The sequence below is a fragment of the Rana temporaria genome, chromosome 5 (genome assembly GCF_905171775.1).
Source record: "Rana temporaria chromosome 5, aRanTem1.1, whole genome shotgun sequence".
NCBI classification, from domain to species: Eukaryota; Metazoa; Chordata; class Amphibia; order Anura; family Ranidae; genus Rana; species Rana temporaria.
This window is the reverse complement of record NC_053493.1, coordinates 87,110,076-87,127,461: the sequence shown is the minus strand read 5'-3', so window position 1 is coordinate 87,127,461 and position 17,386 is coordinate 87,110,076. Positions and strand designations below refer to the sequence as shown.

General features: G+C 43.7%; 1 protein-coding gene across 1 annotated transcript in view; it reads left to right on the top strand.

Moving 5' to 3' along the window:
- The window catches only part of ITGB8 (integrin subunit beta 8), a 196,284-nt gene that overhangs the window by 166,431 nt on the left and 12,467 nt on the right, over positions 1-17,386 (top strand). The window contains exons 11-12 of the mRNA XM_040352818.1: positions 9,962-10,184; positions 12,560-12,663. Coding sequence (XP_040208752.1) covers positions 9,962-10,184; positions 12,560-12,663 — 327 coding nt within the window. The remainder of the gene's footprint in view (positions 1-9,961; positions 10,185-12,559; positions 12,664-17,386) is intronic.

The window sequence follows — 17,386 nt, the reverse complement described above, 5'->3', positions numbered from 1 at the left end:
TGGGAAAAAAAGGACAAAAATGTCATTTGGTTACAGTGTTGTATGACTGAGTTATTGTCATTCAAAATGTGAGAGCACCGAAAGCTGAAAATTGGTCTGGTTATTAAGGGTGTTTAAGTGCCCAGTTGTCAAGTGGTTAAGGAACACAACAATGAGTTGGAGGTGTTGATTTGGCCTCCAAATTTGCCAGATCTCAAACCAATCAAACATTTATGGGATGTGCTAGAAAAACAAGTCCGATCCATGAAGGCCCCATCTCGCAACTTACAGGACTTAAAGGGTCTGCTACTGACAGCTTGGTGCCAGACACCAAAGTACATCTTTAGAGTTCTAGTGGCATCCATGCCTCAATGGGTCAGGGCTGTTTTGACAGGAAAAGGGGGACCTACAGAATATTAGGTGGGTGATCATAAAGGTGGCTGTACTTGATCTCCACAAACAGAGTTTTGGGATGTTGGTGATACATTCGTGGCACTTTTTCCTTGGAGTAATCTATCATTACTAGTTATTGTGTTCACATTTTAGTTAGGTTTTAAGATGTAAAATACAAAAGCTTCCTGAGTCTCCTAGGTACAAGTCTATTATGATGATGTTCAGATCCAGAAAATGATCTCTTAAGGCTGCCATACATAGATATAAACTCGGACAGTTCAGCAGGGACCGGCTGAATTGAAATTCATGTACAGTATGGACAGGCTGGTTGTACAGAAGTTGATCTACCGATTGACTTCTGCATAACTGTCCTATTGGGTTTTTCCCAAACAATCAGTGTTGCTGGCTATAGCTGGCAACATTGATCAATGTGTTCTGATGGCAGGAATGGCTCCTGGTTGTCAGAATACAATAGCACAGTGGGAGTAATTCCCCCATCCACATCAAGTGTGTGAATGGGGGAAGCAGGTATTTTTTTTAAAAGAAAATAAATTAATATATAGCTAGCTTTAGGTATTACTTTTCAGTCTGACTAGTACAAAAATGACATTAAATTGGTGTGATTGTTAGGACAAGGATATAAAAAAGTACAGAATGAGTTATTTTTTATTGGGTATTTTAGTGTAATAAAAGTTTGCAACAATGTGGACGCAGCCGCAAAATATAATAATAAGGAATACTCAGGATTGACTTCAACAGAACAGACTTCAACAGTTCAAACAGAAAGAGTATTTTAATTAACATGAATGTACTAAGACAGAGTTTTCTACACAAAATACAATACAAGGCACTTAATAGATCATAGCAGCATTAGTAGTAGGGAGGTCATACAAATAAAGAGAGACAAGGGCGGAACCAGGGGTCTCTCAGGTTCTAAGGTGGACGCCAAGAGATCTATGGTTTCCCTATCCATTCAAAGGCACAGTAGGATCCTAGATGTGGAATCAGAGATTTTTCATAAAGAAAATGTTGTTGGGTAACATTCACAATTTCTGAAGGGTTGGGGGCCAGGCTCTGTTTCCAGTGTCTAGTAAGGATTATTTTGGCTGATAGTAATATATTGGCAAAATATCCCTCAAAATTGTATAGGGAATTGATCAATGCTGAGATTGAGTAGGGCCAAGGCAGGGTTCATTGGTGTTATGATACCAGTGAACTCCAAGATCAGTTAAAATGTTTTCCGCCAGAAGCTGCAAATGTTATTATAATTCCAAAGAATGTACATTAGAGTAGCCAAGGCACCACAGGTGCGCCAGAAAAGTGGAGGGCGTGTGTCTTATGTTTTTGCCAATATATAAGGGGTGAATTACCAACCGTGTAAAACTTTCAATGCAAGTTCCCAATGATTTACACAATGTGCTATTGAGTGTGTGACCCTAATAGCTTGGGTCCACTGGGCCACAGAGAAGGAGGAGTTTAAGTCTTTCTTCCCATTTTATCATCGACCTTGTTTTGTGAAAGGTCTTCTTGTCGTGCATTAAATTGTATATGAGCGATGTACCCCAGATTGAATTTAAGGGATTAGTGTAAAATTACCAGATTTTAGAGTTTACTTTAATAGGTGGTGGAGGGAAGGATGACAAGAAGCTGTATATACGGCATTAGGTGAGGTGTGAGGAGCACGGGAGCTTAAATTTAGTGATGATGATGACCTCTGGTGGGCAAGAGGACCCGTTTATAAAAAAAGGTCCTCAATCCAGTGTAAACCATATTTATCCCATCACTTTATAGGTAAATCCGGGATGATATGTGTTAAGGTGGCGAGCAGTGTTATTTTTGTCGACTACAATATTTTCGTCAACTAAATTTATACTATTTTAGTTAACTAAAACTAGAACAATTCAGGTAACTAAAATACTACTAAAACTAAAATGACAGTTTTTAGTCAAAAGACTATTAGTAAAACCAAATTGAAATTAGACGCTGCACTACCAAATAAGAATACGTAGGGGGCATCTATTCAGAGGCGTATCTAGTGAAAATGGCGCCTATGGCAAGCACTGAAACTGCACCCCTGTAGAAACATTTGAAACATTCAGATAACCTTAACAAATAAAACAGCTAACAAAACTAGTGATATTTATCATCCATTGTGATAACTTGGGTTGTGACATATCCTCTTTATGGAGAAATCTGGGGTTTATTAGACCCCTGATCCCTCCTCTGTCCTCCAAGGCTGATTGGCTGCTTTCTTAGCTGATACCAGCCAGGTAAATACAGAACCAATACAGGAAATTATGAAATCTTCATAACTTATGGCCTCAGTTGTCACAGAGGAGAGGGAGAAACTGATGTTCCTCCTTTTTTGTGCACTGCCAATCCGATTATATGGAATGGGAGAGCCTGGGAGAACAGGGGAGGGGTTTAGTTGAACGCAGATAGTGCTGCCATTGTCCATTAGCAAAGATGCTGAAAAGGAGATCCTGTCTATGCTCGGGAGGAGGGAAAAGGAGACTCTCAGACCCTGGTAAGTGCCTTGCTGCCCAGCCACTCAACAGCGCCCCCTTCATATGGCGCCCATGGCACTTGCTATGGCTGCCATACCCTAGATACGCCACTGCATCTATTGAAAGTGGGGGTTAAAAGCACCCCACTAGCGGCCGAATAGCACCGCAAACATTTTAAAAATACCGCCGACGTCCCTGCGTTGGCAGTGTGAAAGTAGCCTATTTTAATTTTTCTTAATATTTAATGTTGGTTATATATTCAGGTAATATGTGAAATGGCATTACAGCCAATATAGTTTACAGTTTTTTGGGGGGTTTTTATATTTTTAAGTTGTACTTCTGCTTGTCAAAAGCAATATTTTTGTTTGTGAAACTTGGTTTTATTTATAAAGACGTTATATATCACAACGGCTAAATCTGTATCTGTACTGCGTGTTCAAACCTAATACCATAAATAATATGTTTTTAGATTTTTACTCCAGGAGTATATAATGTTTGGCAATTCTAAAAAAATAATGCATCAATATATAATTAAACCCATACGATTTTAGTCGACTAAACTGTACTGGAAGTTTTAGCCGACTAAAATACGACTAAAACTAAAAGACTATAACTAAGACTAAATCGAAAATTTGACATCAAAATTAACACTGGTGGCAAGTCGTGTGTCAACCTTTTGGGGTTGGGAGGATTGCGGCGTGAGTTGTGTTATCAACCACCAAGCTGAAAGAGAGGCAATTGTAGAAATTGGGAGTAGGGTTAGATTTAGTCAGAAAGTCAGAAAAAAGTATAGAGTGAAGATTGTGCATTTTATCGAGACCTTTTTCTATGTCCAGCCATAGGGGTTTGGATGATGGGTTAAACCAATGTTTTAAGTAGTTTGCGTGGACAGCCGTTTAATATTCTTGCAAGTCTACCTTTCCCATTCCACCAACTGATCTGTGTTTAGTCAGGGATATGTGGGAGCAACAAGCTCTTTTCCCCTGCCAAATGAAGCTTCTCAGTAGGGAGGTTAAAGCTTTCAGGTATGTCTGTTTTAAGGGGGTGTGAAGGGTCCTAAATAAATATAGTACTCAAGAGTATAAGCATTTTGTAGGCGGTCAGCCTACCCACCAAAGGGACAACTCAACACGGGTTAGGTTCCTCAGTTCAATTATAAGTTTGGCTAGAAATAGTTTGTAGTTTGCATCATCTAATGAAGCACAGGAGGGAATAATTGTGATACCCAGATATGTTATGCCCTTCTCGGCTTAAGTGTACAGAAACACATCTTTTAGGCCTTGTACTCACGGCAGGACATGTCCGATGAAAACGGTCTGCAGACCGTTTCCATCGGACATGTCTGGCCGGGGACTGCCCGGGGACTTCTGTTCGATGGCTATACACACCATCGAACAGAAGCCCGCGCGTAAACATTACGCGGGGCGTGTCCGCGGTGTCGCCGCGTCGATGACGCGGTGTCGCCGCGACAATGACGCGGCGACGTGGGCGGGCCGCCTTAAATATGCTTCCACGCATGCGTCGAAGTCATTCGACGCATGCGAGGGATGCGGGCGGCAGGACATGTACGGTAGGTCTGTACAGACGACCGTACATGTCCGGCCGGACAGGTTTCCAGCGGACTGTTTTAAAACAAGTCCGGGAAACAGTTGTCCGCTGGAAACCTGTCCGATCCGTCCCAAAATGGTCCGCTCGGGCCAACACACGGCCAAACATGTCTGCTGAAACTGGTCTGCGGACCAGTTTCAGCAGACATGTTTGGTCGTGAGTACGGGGCCTTAAATTTAAAGCGGTAGAATCGGGGATGGTGAGGTTAAAAATTAAGGACGTATGCCTCGTACACACGATCATAATTTCCGTTGAAAAAAGTCAGAATTTTTTCGGATATTCCGACCATGTGTGTGCCCCATCTGAGTTTTTCCTTCGAAAATTGCGACGGACTTAGAAAGAGAACATGTTCTATTTTTTTCCAACGGAAAAAATTTCTATTGGAAATTCCGTTCGTCTGTATGGAATTCTGACAGAGAAAAAAAACATGCATGCTCAGAATCAAGTTGATGCATGCTCGGAAAGCATTGAACTTAATTTTTCTCGGCTCGTCGTAGTGTTGTATGTCATCGTGTTCTTGACAGTCGGAATTTCATGTGGCAGTGTGTATGCAAGACAGCTGGAACGTAATTCTGTCGGAAAAATCAGTTGGAGTTTATCCCGACGGAAATTCCGATTGTGTGTACAAGGCATAAGAATGACTCACCTTATAATAAGACAGCTGACTAAATACCGCCAGGAGTTTGTGAGCCCAGGGGAAGTGAGGGTTGGAGGTTTGTTAGCATCAGAATGATGTCGTCCAGGAATACGTTTATAATGTTGGGTCTGTCTATGGAGAGAAAGCCCATTATGAGTGGGTCCAAGCGGATTCTTTCTGCCAATGGTGTAATCATTAAGTTGAACATTGTTGGTGATAGGGGGCAGCCTTGTCTTGTACCATTCAAGATAAGGAACTGTTTAGATAGTAAGCTTGCTATTTTTTTTATCTTTTTGATGAGTATTATCTTTTGCATAGGATTGTTCTGGGAAGAATCCTAAGTAAAGAAAACCTTTTTTGATTTCAGAGTACCCTGAAGCTTTTAGATTTTTAGCAGTTGGGTAATGTACAATATTGTGTTCACTAGTGCAATGTATCTCAGGGTAATATTCTGTTTCAAAAGATTCTGAAAATGAATCATGTTCTGGATGAACAGCCCTGACCTATTAACCACAAAGGTAATAGAAACACCATGTACTGTGATTACTGGGACTTTATTTTAACAAGAGAACATTATACCATTTTGTAAATACCTGGCAGCAAAAATTGGAGCTGCCATCAATGACTTTTATCATAGGTTGCTTGCTATTATTGGTTAGGATGAAGGAAAAAAACTGGGACAGCCGCACTCCAAAAAAACTCCTCCTTTAATTAAAAATCACAAAATACATGCCACAGCAAAAAACAGCACAACAAAAAAAAGCTGACGTTTCGCACTATGCCTTAGTGCTTCTTCATAGTGCTTTTTTGCTGTGGCATGTATTTTGTGATTTTTAATTAAAGGAGGAGTTTTTTTGGAGTGCGGCTGTCCCAGTTTTTTTCCTTCATCCTAACCTGCATTTTGATTGCACTGCCTGCACCCTTGGCTCGGACCACAGGAATCAGATTACCTGGTTCTCTTTGAGCGGTTACCCACTCTCTCACTGCTTGCTATTATTATTTATTGTTCAGGATTTATATAGTGCCAACAGTTTGCGTAGTGCTTTACAATGTTAGGACAGACTATACAGTTACAATACAATTCAATACAGGAGGAATCCGAGGGCCCTACTAGATTCCTAAGAGTTTATGTTCTGACTGATTTGCTGACTCAACACACATACACACATACACATTTTATGTACATGTTGTTTTTTTTAATCCTGTTTAACACCTTATAATTACATACCATTCCTCACGTCTTTACTTCCTAAATGCATAAATAGATTTTTAGGAATATGAAGTTATTACCGTATTTATCGGCGTATAACACGCACAGGCGTATAACACGCACCCTAACTTTAAGATGGAAGTTTCAGGGGAAAAAAAATTCCACAGCCCCCTGCGTATAACACGCAGGTACAGTTTACTCTTATTTTCAGGGTAAAAAAAGTGAGTGTTATATGCCAATAAATACAGTAATTGTTGATGGTTAGTCAAGCAGGGGCATTGCATTGTAGGATGTGGTACAGATGTCATGATGGCTAGCATGTTACTGCAGCTCATAGGTTAGTCACCTTTTTTCCTCCCACAATTATACCCTAAAACATTGTTTTTCTTGGCTCCATGAATGCCAGGGAACTGAGATCTGAGCTCTCCAACAGTCTCATTATCCTAGCTTCATGTTTAGGTACATCGAAATGTTTAATTTTACTTCATAAATCAGTCCTGTAATTGGTTGGCCGTTCTTGTTGCAATATATATGGGCTATCTTGATGGTGAATAAACTGGGGGTTCATTTTGTGGTGTGGGGGGAGTAAAAATATTTAGAGACAACTCATGAGATTAAAAACTGTACAGTAAAGTTGGGTAGTTCTTATTGCCCATTAACCATGTATTATGCATGCACTCTAGCTGTTCATTCTTCCTGCAGTGTTCCTATTGCATAATGGGGGTTAAACAATGCTTTTTGTCATTCACATCAGAACACCCAAGCTTTTATGTATTATCAAAAGTGTACATCTGGTATTAGGTCAGGAGTTAGAAGTGAACTGTCCTGTATAATAACTCTGAGCTATATTCTCAGGAAATGAAGGCCTGCAATGCTTCACTGATTAGTACTCCCTCTTTGTGGCTGTGTATAGAGTCCACGGCTCCCCTCCTGCTCTGAAACTCATCTAGGCTGTGAACATGTATGTTATTCACAGCGTGTGATAGGGCACAAACTATGAGAGCTAAGCAATATATTGTAAATGATTTGTGCTGTTTGTTATTTTAACCACAAACTCCTCTGCAGGGGAGCCATTAAAAACACCACTGAATTACATTAGAAATTTTGAATGTTTTTTCTAGGCATCACTTGAACAGGATCGTTTACACTGGAATGTCTTTGGCATATGAATTACAAATAATCTTGTAAACTATATTGTGGAAAGAACTTTTATAAAATAGCCAAAGCAATGCTAAAACGTGTCATGGACATTAGAGCGGAGTTGGACTCGCGTACACACAAGCAGATTTTGAGAGAAACATATGAATATCCATGTTTGTGTTAATGAGGACAGGGAAGGCAATGTGAGCCAGATTATCCAGGGCTCAGCTAATTCCAAAGAATACAATACTATCTAGAAATATCCAACTTGGCTAGTTTCTTCCAAGATCACTTGGGGTGTCCACAGTAGTCCACTTAGACATGAAGACTTTTATCTAGGTCTGTTGTTTCTTATGGCTTCTTGATTTCCCCTGGATCCATTTAAGTACAACTCAACTCAAAAATCAATTAGGTCCTCAAAACAATTAGGCATGGATAAGGTGTATTGGTGGCTCCTGGGTGAAAAGGTGAAAGTAAAAATTTAACTCAACATCAAGCACCAATTTGCCAACTGATCACGTTGGAGATCCTTGTCACAGTGACACAGAGGGCCTTTAGTATGCCCATTCTTTTTCCTTGACTTGAAAGTTAAAGCTGAATTTAGCTTCTTTGTAAATAGTGAAGGCACTCTATGAGTTAAGTCTAATGAGGTGTATAACACATGCCCCTTCTCTCTGCTTCCAATTAAAATAAGTCTTTGTATTTTGTTCATATAATATAGAGGCTTCTCTGATTTAGCAGGAGGAGAGGAAGGGTGGGCATAGTGGCTGCAGTGACTCTACTGTTGAAGGAACTACAGTGATGGCTTTCTCCCAAGAGTTCTATAAACCTGTCAGATGTAAATAACAGAGAACAAAGTCCAGGAGGTGTCATGCACCTTGTTAGACTTAACACATGTGTGCCTTCACTTTTTACAAAGGAGCTGAATTCCTGTTGTTCAATTTTAAAAGCTGAGAAACAAGCTTGGCCTCCTACTATAATGCCACGTACACACGATCGGTTTGTCTGATAAAATCGTTCTGATGGACCGTTTTCATCAGACTAAGGCCCCGTACACACCATAGAATCCATCCGCAGATAAATCCCAGCAAATGGGTTTCAGCGGATAGATCCTATGGTGTGTACACGCCAGCGGATCTTTTTCCGCGGATATATCTCCCCTGGGATGGATTCCAGCAGATCGGATATTTGCTGACATGCAGAACATATCCATCTGCTGGAGTCCATCCCAACAGATGGATCCGCTGGTCTGTACAGACTCACCGGATCCATCCGTCCGAAGGGATCCCCCGCATGCGTCATAATGATTCGACGCATGCGTGGAATTCCTTATATGACAGCGTCGCGCACGTCGCGGCGACGGCGCGACACGTCATCGCCAGAGGATTTCGGCGCGGATTTCAATGCGATGGTGAGTACACTCCATCGCAGAGAAATCTGCTGAAATCCTCGAGAGGATTTATCCGCGGAAACGGTCCGCTGGACCGTATCCGCGGATAAATCCTCCCGTGTGTATGGGGCCTAACCGATTGTGTGTGGGCCCCATAGTTTTTTTATCCATCGGTTAAAAAACTAGGAACTTGTTTTAAAATTATCTGATGGTTAACTACCCGATAGGAAAAAAACGATCGTCTATAGGCACGTCCATTGGTTAAAAATCCACCCATGCTCAGACTAAATTAGGGGATGGGAGCGCTCGTTCTGGTAAAACTAGCGTTCGTTATGGAGATAGCACATTCATCACGCTGTAACAGACAGAAAAGCGTGAATCGTCTTTTTCTAACACAAAATCAGCTAAAGCAGCCCCAAGGGTGGCGCCATTGTATTTGAACTTCCCCTTTATAGTGCCGTCGTACGTGGTTTACGTGACCGCGTTCTGACAGGATCAGTTTTTTAACCGATGGTGTGTAGGCACAACTGATCATCAGTCAGCTTCATCGGATAACTGATGAAAAAATCCATCAGTCCGTTTTCATCGGATGGACCGATCGTGTGTACAGGGCATTACATCCCTAACCATCTTTCAAATAACACCTAAGCTATATCATGGGCTTAGTTAAATGACAATATTGCTTATTAGAGTTCTAATTTAATCACTATGTATTAGCTATTTTAGTCTGATCTGTTTTGTTAAAGCGACTGTCATAAAGTTAAGCAAACCTGCAAAGATAAACAACAAATACTAACCTGTCCTCCTGCCTGTAATACCGATATTGCTCGCTACCGATGCTAATCAACAACAGCTCAACACTTGTGGGCTTGTTGGGCTTGTTGGGTGTCTGGTCCCTTGCTTCATGCTGTGCCTGTCCTTCACCCCTACCTAACTAGAGGGCACCGCCTTAGCACTGCAATAAAAGGTAGATAGGTAGGGACCACAGGCAGAAAGACAGGTAAGTATTCACTGCTCATTTTACAGTGACAAGTCATGTGAAAATGCAGTCTGAGAAAAGTATAACACTAAGCATATTTTTTTTTCCTTTGCACCAGGTAATGGGGACTGTGAAAATGGCAGTTGTAAATGCATTCATGGCTGGGAAGGTGATCGATGTCAATGCTCCTCATCAAAGAAACACTGTATGGACACAAATGGACTGTTATGCAGTGGGAGGGGGACTTGCATATGTGGAAAATGTGAATGCACTGATGACAGAAGCTTTGGGCCTTTGTGTCAATACTGCTCTGAATGTAGCAATACCTGTAAAGACAACTGGTACGGTTTGTATAATAAACTGATTTTCCAGGAACATTCTCTTAGAGCTTAGATGTAATATTTTATGTCCTAGTAAAATAGTGCTCATTTTAGAACCGGAAAACATGGACATAACAAAAAGAAGTGTGTTGGTGGACAGTATATGCAGATAAGGAGTGTTGAGGTTATGACAGTGGGAAGTAGATGATACACTACAGACAGGTCACTGTGACATTAATGCTTAAAAGATGGGCAACTTAAGGGTTAATGCCTCTATGTGATGGGCATTGAGAGGTTAATGTGCATACACTGGTGGCCACTGATGGGTTAATACACGTACTGGTTTAAAACTGGCCTAAAGAACTCTGTTTGCTGGAGGGCATCTCACTGTTGGTATGGGTACTGGGGAGTGATGTGTATGTACTGGTGGCAGGATACAGGGAAAAAAATATATGTGTATCTTAACACACACTGGCCTCGACTACCCAATAGAAAGTAAACGCTGGAATGCAGGGGGAAAGACCAATGCGTGTGTGCTGGAGGTGGGATGCAGGGGAAAGACCAAGGTGTGTGTGCATGAGGTGGAATACAGGGGGGAGACCAATGTGTATGTGCTAGAGGCACCATACAGGAGAAAGACCAATGTGTGTGTGCTGGAGATGGGATAAAGGGGAAAGACCAAGGTGTGTGTGCTGGAGGTGAAGTACACAGTGAAAGACCAAGGTGTGTGTGCTAAAGGTATTGTACAGGAGAGGCCAATGTGTGTGTGCTGGAGGTGGGATACAGGGCAAAAGCCAAGGTGTGTGTGTGCTGGAGGTGAAGCATGTAATGGACCCGATCCATAAGAATTCCCTCAGAGAGACGAGACATACACTCTGTGTTCTGAGTCAAATGGTACACTCTCAGCTTTTATGCAGTTACAGCATGTTACAGTAATCAAAGGAACAAAAACACACTCCACCCACACATCACACAATGGGCTTCAATCACATTCTTTTAGATTATTACATAGAGGAGTTAAATATCCCCCAGACGTTACGTCTCCGACAATAAGCTATTCACACCTGATCATCAGTAGGATTTTCACACCATACAGTGTCATTAGCATCACACAATGGAATGTCTTTCAGGAGCCAGGCTGTCTACCAAGCTCAAATCCACCTCACCCCAGTACAGACTCAATTAGCATCTCAACAGCCTATGTTACACAGAGGAATGAGTCACTATTGACCGGTAGGGTCAGAATAAGCCAACAACTGGTAATTAGTTCTTTGCAGACATTAAGGAATATATTGTGAATTACTGTCCATGCTAAAACAATCCAACATATGTCCCTTATTTCCTGGCTCAATCTGTGCCCAAAAGTGACTCCTGTTACAAAGTACATGGTGAAAGACCAATGTGTGTGTGCTGGAGATGGGATACAGGGTAAAGACCATGGTGTGTGTGCTGGAGGTGAAGTACACGGGGGAAAGACCAATGTGTGTGTGCTAGCGGTATCGTACAGGAGAAAGACAAATGTGTGTGTGCTATAGGAGGGATCTCAGCTGTGGAAGGATGTGTGTGCTGGATGTGTAATGTCACTGGGGGTAGAGCAAGGAAGAAGCTGATTGACACAGTGATAACGTGAAAGTAGAATTTAGAAATGATATAATATGGAATGTTGTATTCAGACAGCTAATAAAGAGCAGTCAGAAGAAAGTAGTTTACAGTACATTTTATCTTGTGCCTATTCACTGTACTAATGACACTGGCTGGGAAGGTGTTAACATCTAGGGTGATCAAAGAGTTAACTGTGTGCCTAACAAGTGTTAATGTGTGCTATTTTCACTAAGCAATGTGGCAGTTTTTACTCCCTGCTTTGCAGGAAGAGAAAAATGGCACATTACTGCTGTCTGTTGAAAACCCTGTGTTGTTTACCAACACAGGCTCTCTTCTATCATTGGTCAGGACCCGCTGATCAGCTTGTGCTGCAGCGAATAGCAGCCCAAGCTTCCAAATGCGTGCATGGACCCAGAAGAAATCTGCAACGTATAGGTTTGTGATTGTGCCTGTACAAGCCAACCTGCTGCAGTAAATGTACTGCGACAGGTCAACAAGTGGTTAAAGAAAACCTGAAAAGAGAGAAACGTGAAGGTTGCATTTTGGCATGTTTATTACCTAGCTGTGTCTGTACTCTCAGTCACTAACATGGAACCAGCATGAAGCTGATGAAGTCAGAGAAAGGTCCACTTCTGATCGGAATACTTGTCAGTGTACTAAACTCTTTGGGCCAATATAACAGCCAGACAACTAGGACAGTTGAATTATCAGTCTAGGTTTTTAAAAAAAAGGTTTACTTTGAATGCAAATAAAGAGTAACAAAATAAATTTGATGTTTGTTGTATAATACACAGGAATTGTGAGCAAGCTCAACACTCTTTGAACCTCACTGTCTATCCGATGAATCCTCACAAAACCAAATGGAACACACTGGTGTATTACATGGATCAGACTTCAGGTATGTTGGTTACTTCTTTAAATATACAAGCTGTCAGAGACGGCGTTTAGTCCCTTCCAACAATCAGTAACTGGCAGGACTGACTTCTGATCATGTGACCACGGCCAGTCACAGTGGTCACATGATTGACCATCCTTCCTGCACCAAAGGCTTTCAAACCCTGTGAAAGGCATGCCAGAGCTGGACAGGAATGGGTTAAGCTGCTTCTTGTATGAGAGGATGTTTTATATGTCTTACTGTGGTAACGGGATCACATGACATGGTTCTAAAGTGTTTAATGCAGACCTACCTTTTTGATACCAAAATTTTGCAATTGAAAGCACTGACATTATTCAAAGATAGCAAATATCGATACTGAAATTGTCTTTGTGATCTTATACAAAAAATGTATTTGATGAAAAAATAAACAAAGTACAAGACTAAAACCAGATGTCGGTGCAATCAAAATCTGATCGGTCAAACTAATATTATCTTTTATTGTTGCTCGAAAGAATGAATCGGACATAATTTTCTTAGATTTCTCATGGACTGCATGAGTTCCCTACTCCACCTACCAGCCACCACCATTTTGAAAAGAGGTGTAACTCTCACTGTCTTTGTTTATTTTATATTGTGGAGATTGCAGTAGGAAGAGTTAGGGTCACCTTTCCAGGTGATTGGATATACATGGTGATTCAGCCCACCTGCATCCATGGGTAAACTGGATAATTTAGTAATGTCTACCATTGCCTCTTCCCCAAAGTCTGACAATCAAAAATATTTTTTCATTCCAATATATTTTTATTGATTTTCTTGAATTTTATACAAACAACAAAACAAATATACATACATAAACAAATACAGTCATTCCGAATACATACTATGATCTGACCCCTGTGAGGCTATGGCTATTGGGTCTGTGAAGATATAGTGCCTCAGTGTGCTGCTCATGTGGGAAGCAGTAAATAGGGTAGTGTGCCAGTAGTGAGGTGAGTGTGTCATCCAGTCACAAGTGTTACTTTATGATTACAAACACATAAAATACATTACATTACATAGGCACGTGCAAAGATAAAAAATGTAACCAAACGTTGAGTTAAATGATACTAGATAGTATCTGCCTATCAGCAATGCTGCTATAGGTCTGAATGTGTCCAAAAAATAAGAAAAAAATGTCAATATCGAAAATAGAAGTAGCAAATGCTAAATAAATAGTCCAGTGAATAAATAATTAAAGGGACAGTAGTCCATAAACATATATCACAGATAATTGTTGGTGACCATGGGCCAGATCCACAAAAACCTGACGTAACTTAAAAAATCCAATTTAAGTTACACTGCCTTAAAGTTTCTACCTAAGTGCCTGATCCACAAAGCACTTATCTAGAAATTTCAGGCTGTGTAACTAAAATTCCGCCGGCGCAAGGCGTTCCTATTCAAATGGGGCGAGTCCCATTTAAATGAGGCGCGCTCCCGCGCCGGCTGTACTGCGCATGCGCGAAGTTACGTTACGCCGAGTTTTGAGGATCGCGACGGCTTAAAGTTGCGTCGGGGGAAAAAAAAAATGACAGCGGCATGCATTCCTGAGGGAGAACTCCATGCCAATTTTCAAAGAAAAAACCGGCATGGGTTCCCCCCCCAGGAGCATACCAGGCCCTTAGGTCTGTTATGGGTTGTAAGGAGACCCCCCCACGCCGAAAAATTGACGTAGGGGGTCCCCCTACAATCCATACCAGACCCGTATCCAAAGCACGCTACCCGGCCGGCCAGGAAGGGAGTGGGGACGAGCGAGCGCCCCCCCCCTCCTGAGCCGTGCCAGGCCGCGTGCCCTCAACATGGGGGGGTTGGGTGCTCTGGGGCAGGGGGGCGCACTGCGGGCCCCCCCACCCCAGAGCACCCTGTCCCCATGTTGATGAGGACAGGACCTCTTCCCGACAACCCTTGCCATTGGTTGTCGGGGTCTGCGGGCGGAGGCTTATCGGAATCTGGGAGTCCCCTTTAATAAGGGGGCCCCCAGATACCGGCCCCCCACCCTAAGTGAATGGATATGGGGTACATCGTACCCCTATCCATTCACCTGGAGGCAAAAAGTAAAAGTTAATAAACATACAACACAAGGCTTTTTAAAATATTTTATTATTCTGCTCCGGACGCCCCCCCTGTCTTCGTTATTAGCTCAATTACCAGGGGGGGCTTCTTCTTCCGCTCTCCGGGGGTCTTCTCCGCTCTCCGGGGGGGGTTTCTTCTTCCGCTCTCCGGGGGGGGCTTCTCCGGACTCCGGGGGGGGCTTCTCCGGACTCCGGGGGGCTTCTTCCATCTTCTCCCCTCTTCCGCTCTTGACTCGGCGAACCCCGGTTCTTCTGCAGATGTCCGGTGCCTTCTTCTTCAGCGCTGGCTGCCTGCTATGTTTGTGTGTTAGCTCGATTTCAAACAGGCAGCCAGCGCGGTCTTCTGTGGCGTCAGGGTCTTCTCTTCCTTTCTTCCGATGTTGCCTCGTCGCCTGTTGTCGCTGTAATGATGGAAGCGCGCCTTGCATCCCATTTATATAGGCATCACCGTCCCATCATGCTCCGGTAGGTACCCACGTGGTGGGTGCCTACCCACGTGCACCCACCACGTGGGTACCTGCCGGAGCATGATGGGACGGTGATGCCTATATAAATGGGATGCAAGGCGCGCTTCCATCATTACAGCGACAACAGGCGACGAGGCAACATCGGAAGAAAGGAAGAGAAGACCCTGACGCCACAGAAGACCGCGCTGGCTGCCTGTTTGAAATCGAGCTAACACACAAACATAGCAGGCAGCCAGCGCTGAAGAAGAAGGCACCGGAGAGCTGCAGAAGAACCGGGGTTCGCCGAGTCAAGAGCGGAAGAGGGGAGAAGATGGAAGAAGCCCCCCGGAGTCCGGAGAAGCCCCCCCCGGAGTCCGGAGAAGCCCCCCCCCGGAGAGCGGAAGAAGAAACCCCCCCCGGAGAGCGGAGAAGACCCCCGGAGAGTGGAAGAAGAAGACCCCCCTGGTAATTGAGCTAATAACGAAGACAGGGGGGGCATCCGGAGCAGAATAATAAAATATTTTAAAAAGCCTTGTGTTGTGTGTTTATTAACTTTTACTTTTTGCCTCCAGGTGAATGGATAGGGGTACGATGTACCCCATATCCATTCACTTAGGGTGGGGGGCCGGTATCTGGGGGCCCCCTTATTAAAGGGGACTCCCAGATTCCGATAAGCCTCCGCCCGCAGACCCCGACAACCAATGGCAAGGGTTGTCGGGAAGAGGTCCTGTCCTCATCAACATGGGGACAGGGTGCTCTGGGGTGGGGGGGCCCGCAGTGTGCCCCCCTGCCCCAGAGCACCCAACCCCCCCATGTTGAGGGCACGCGGCCTGGCACGGCTCAGGAGGGGGGGGGGGCGCACGCTCGTCTCCACTCCCTTCCTGGCCGGCCGGGTAGCGTGCTTTGGATACGGGTCTGGTATGGATTGTAGGGGGACCCCCTACGTCGATTTTTCGGCGTAGGGGGGGTCCCCTTACAACCCATACCAGACCTAAGGGCCTGGTATGCTCCTGGGGGGGAACCCATGCCGGTTTTGTTTTTACAAATTGACGTGGAGTTCTCCCTCGGGAAAGCATACCAAATGCCGTCGCTGGAATGGGCCTTTACAAGGTGTGACTAACTTTACACTTTGTAGAATGAGCCCTAATTTTACACTTGCAAAATAACACTTACGGCGCAAAAAGGAAGCTAGAAAGCTTTGTGGATCGCCTTAAGTGCTAATTTGCATACTAGCAACGGCATTTCGACTCGAAATGCCCCCAGCGGCGGATGCGGTACTGCATCCTAAGATTCGGCAGTGTAATTCAATTACACATGCCGGATCTTCTGTCTAACTTTGGAAAAAGCCTTTTGAGGATCGTTTCCAAAGTTACACACAGACTGAACAGCACTTAAGTCGGAGTATCTCTTTTGAGGATCTGGCCCCATGTGCTTTCCAGACAAGGTGAGTGGTCACAGTATGCAATGGTGCAATATTACGCAGTGGGTCCGGTGCTCCCCCTCCTGGGTCCCCACTCACCAGAGGCACTCACCCCTGCAGGGGTAAAGTGCATATACGTGGATAGTATCCAAACGGCTCAGATCCTCGCCTGTCTGTGTTCTCCTTGTAGATCCTCTAGTCCAGGTGATACCAGGTTTCCTCGGTGTCCGAATTCCTCCAAGGGGAAAAAAAGGACTCTCATAGAGTAGTAGGTTCAAGTATCAGGGGTTAATTTTTATTAGTGGTGCAGCCGTGTGCTGGCTTCCACTTAGGCAGTGTATACAAAAAAGTTAACTAACATAAAAATAAGGAATAAAAACTGGGGCCGAGTACCGATAAAATTGGCTAAAAACAAAACAAAACAAAAATATATACAAGCAGGCAGTTATCTGGTGATAACGAGCTTCCCTGCACAGCACTAAAGCCGGTAACGAAAGTCAGCGCCAGCCTAGGATAGGCGTGCGTTCCACCAAATGATCAGCTGGTTGATCCAGGAAGTTCGTGCGGGTGTGCGCGTATCCGCTTTACGCACGTTTCGTTCTCTTACGTCTTCTGAAGCGGACGTGCGTAAAGCGGATACACGCACACCCGCACGCACTTCCCGGATCAACCAGCTGATCATTTGGTGGAACGCAAGCCGTTCCTAGGCTGGCGCTGACTTTCGTTACCGGCTTTAGTGCTGTGCAGGGAAGCTTGTTATCACCAGATAA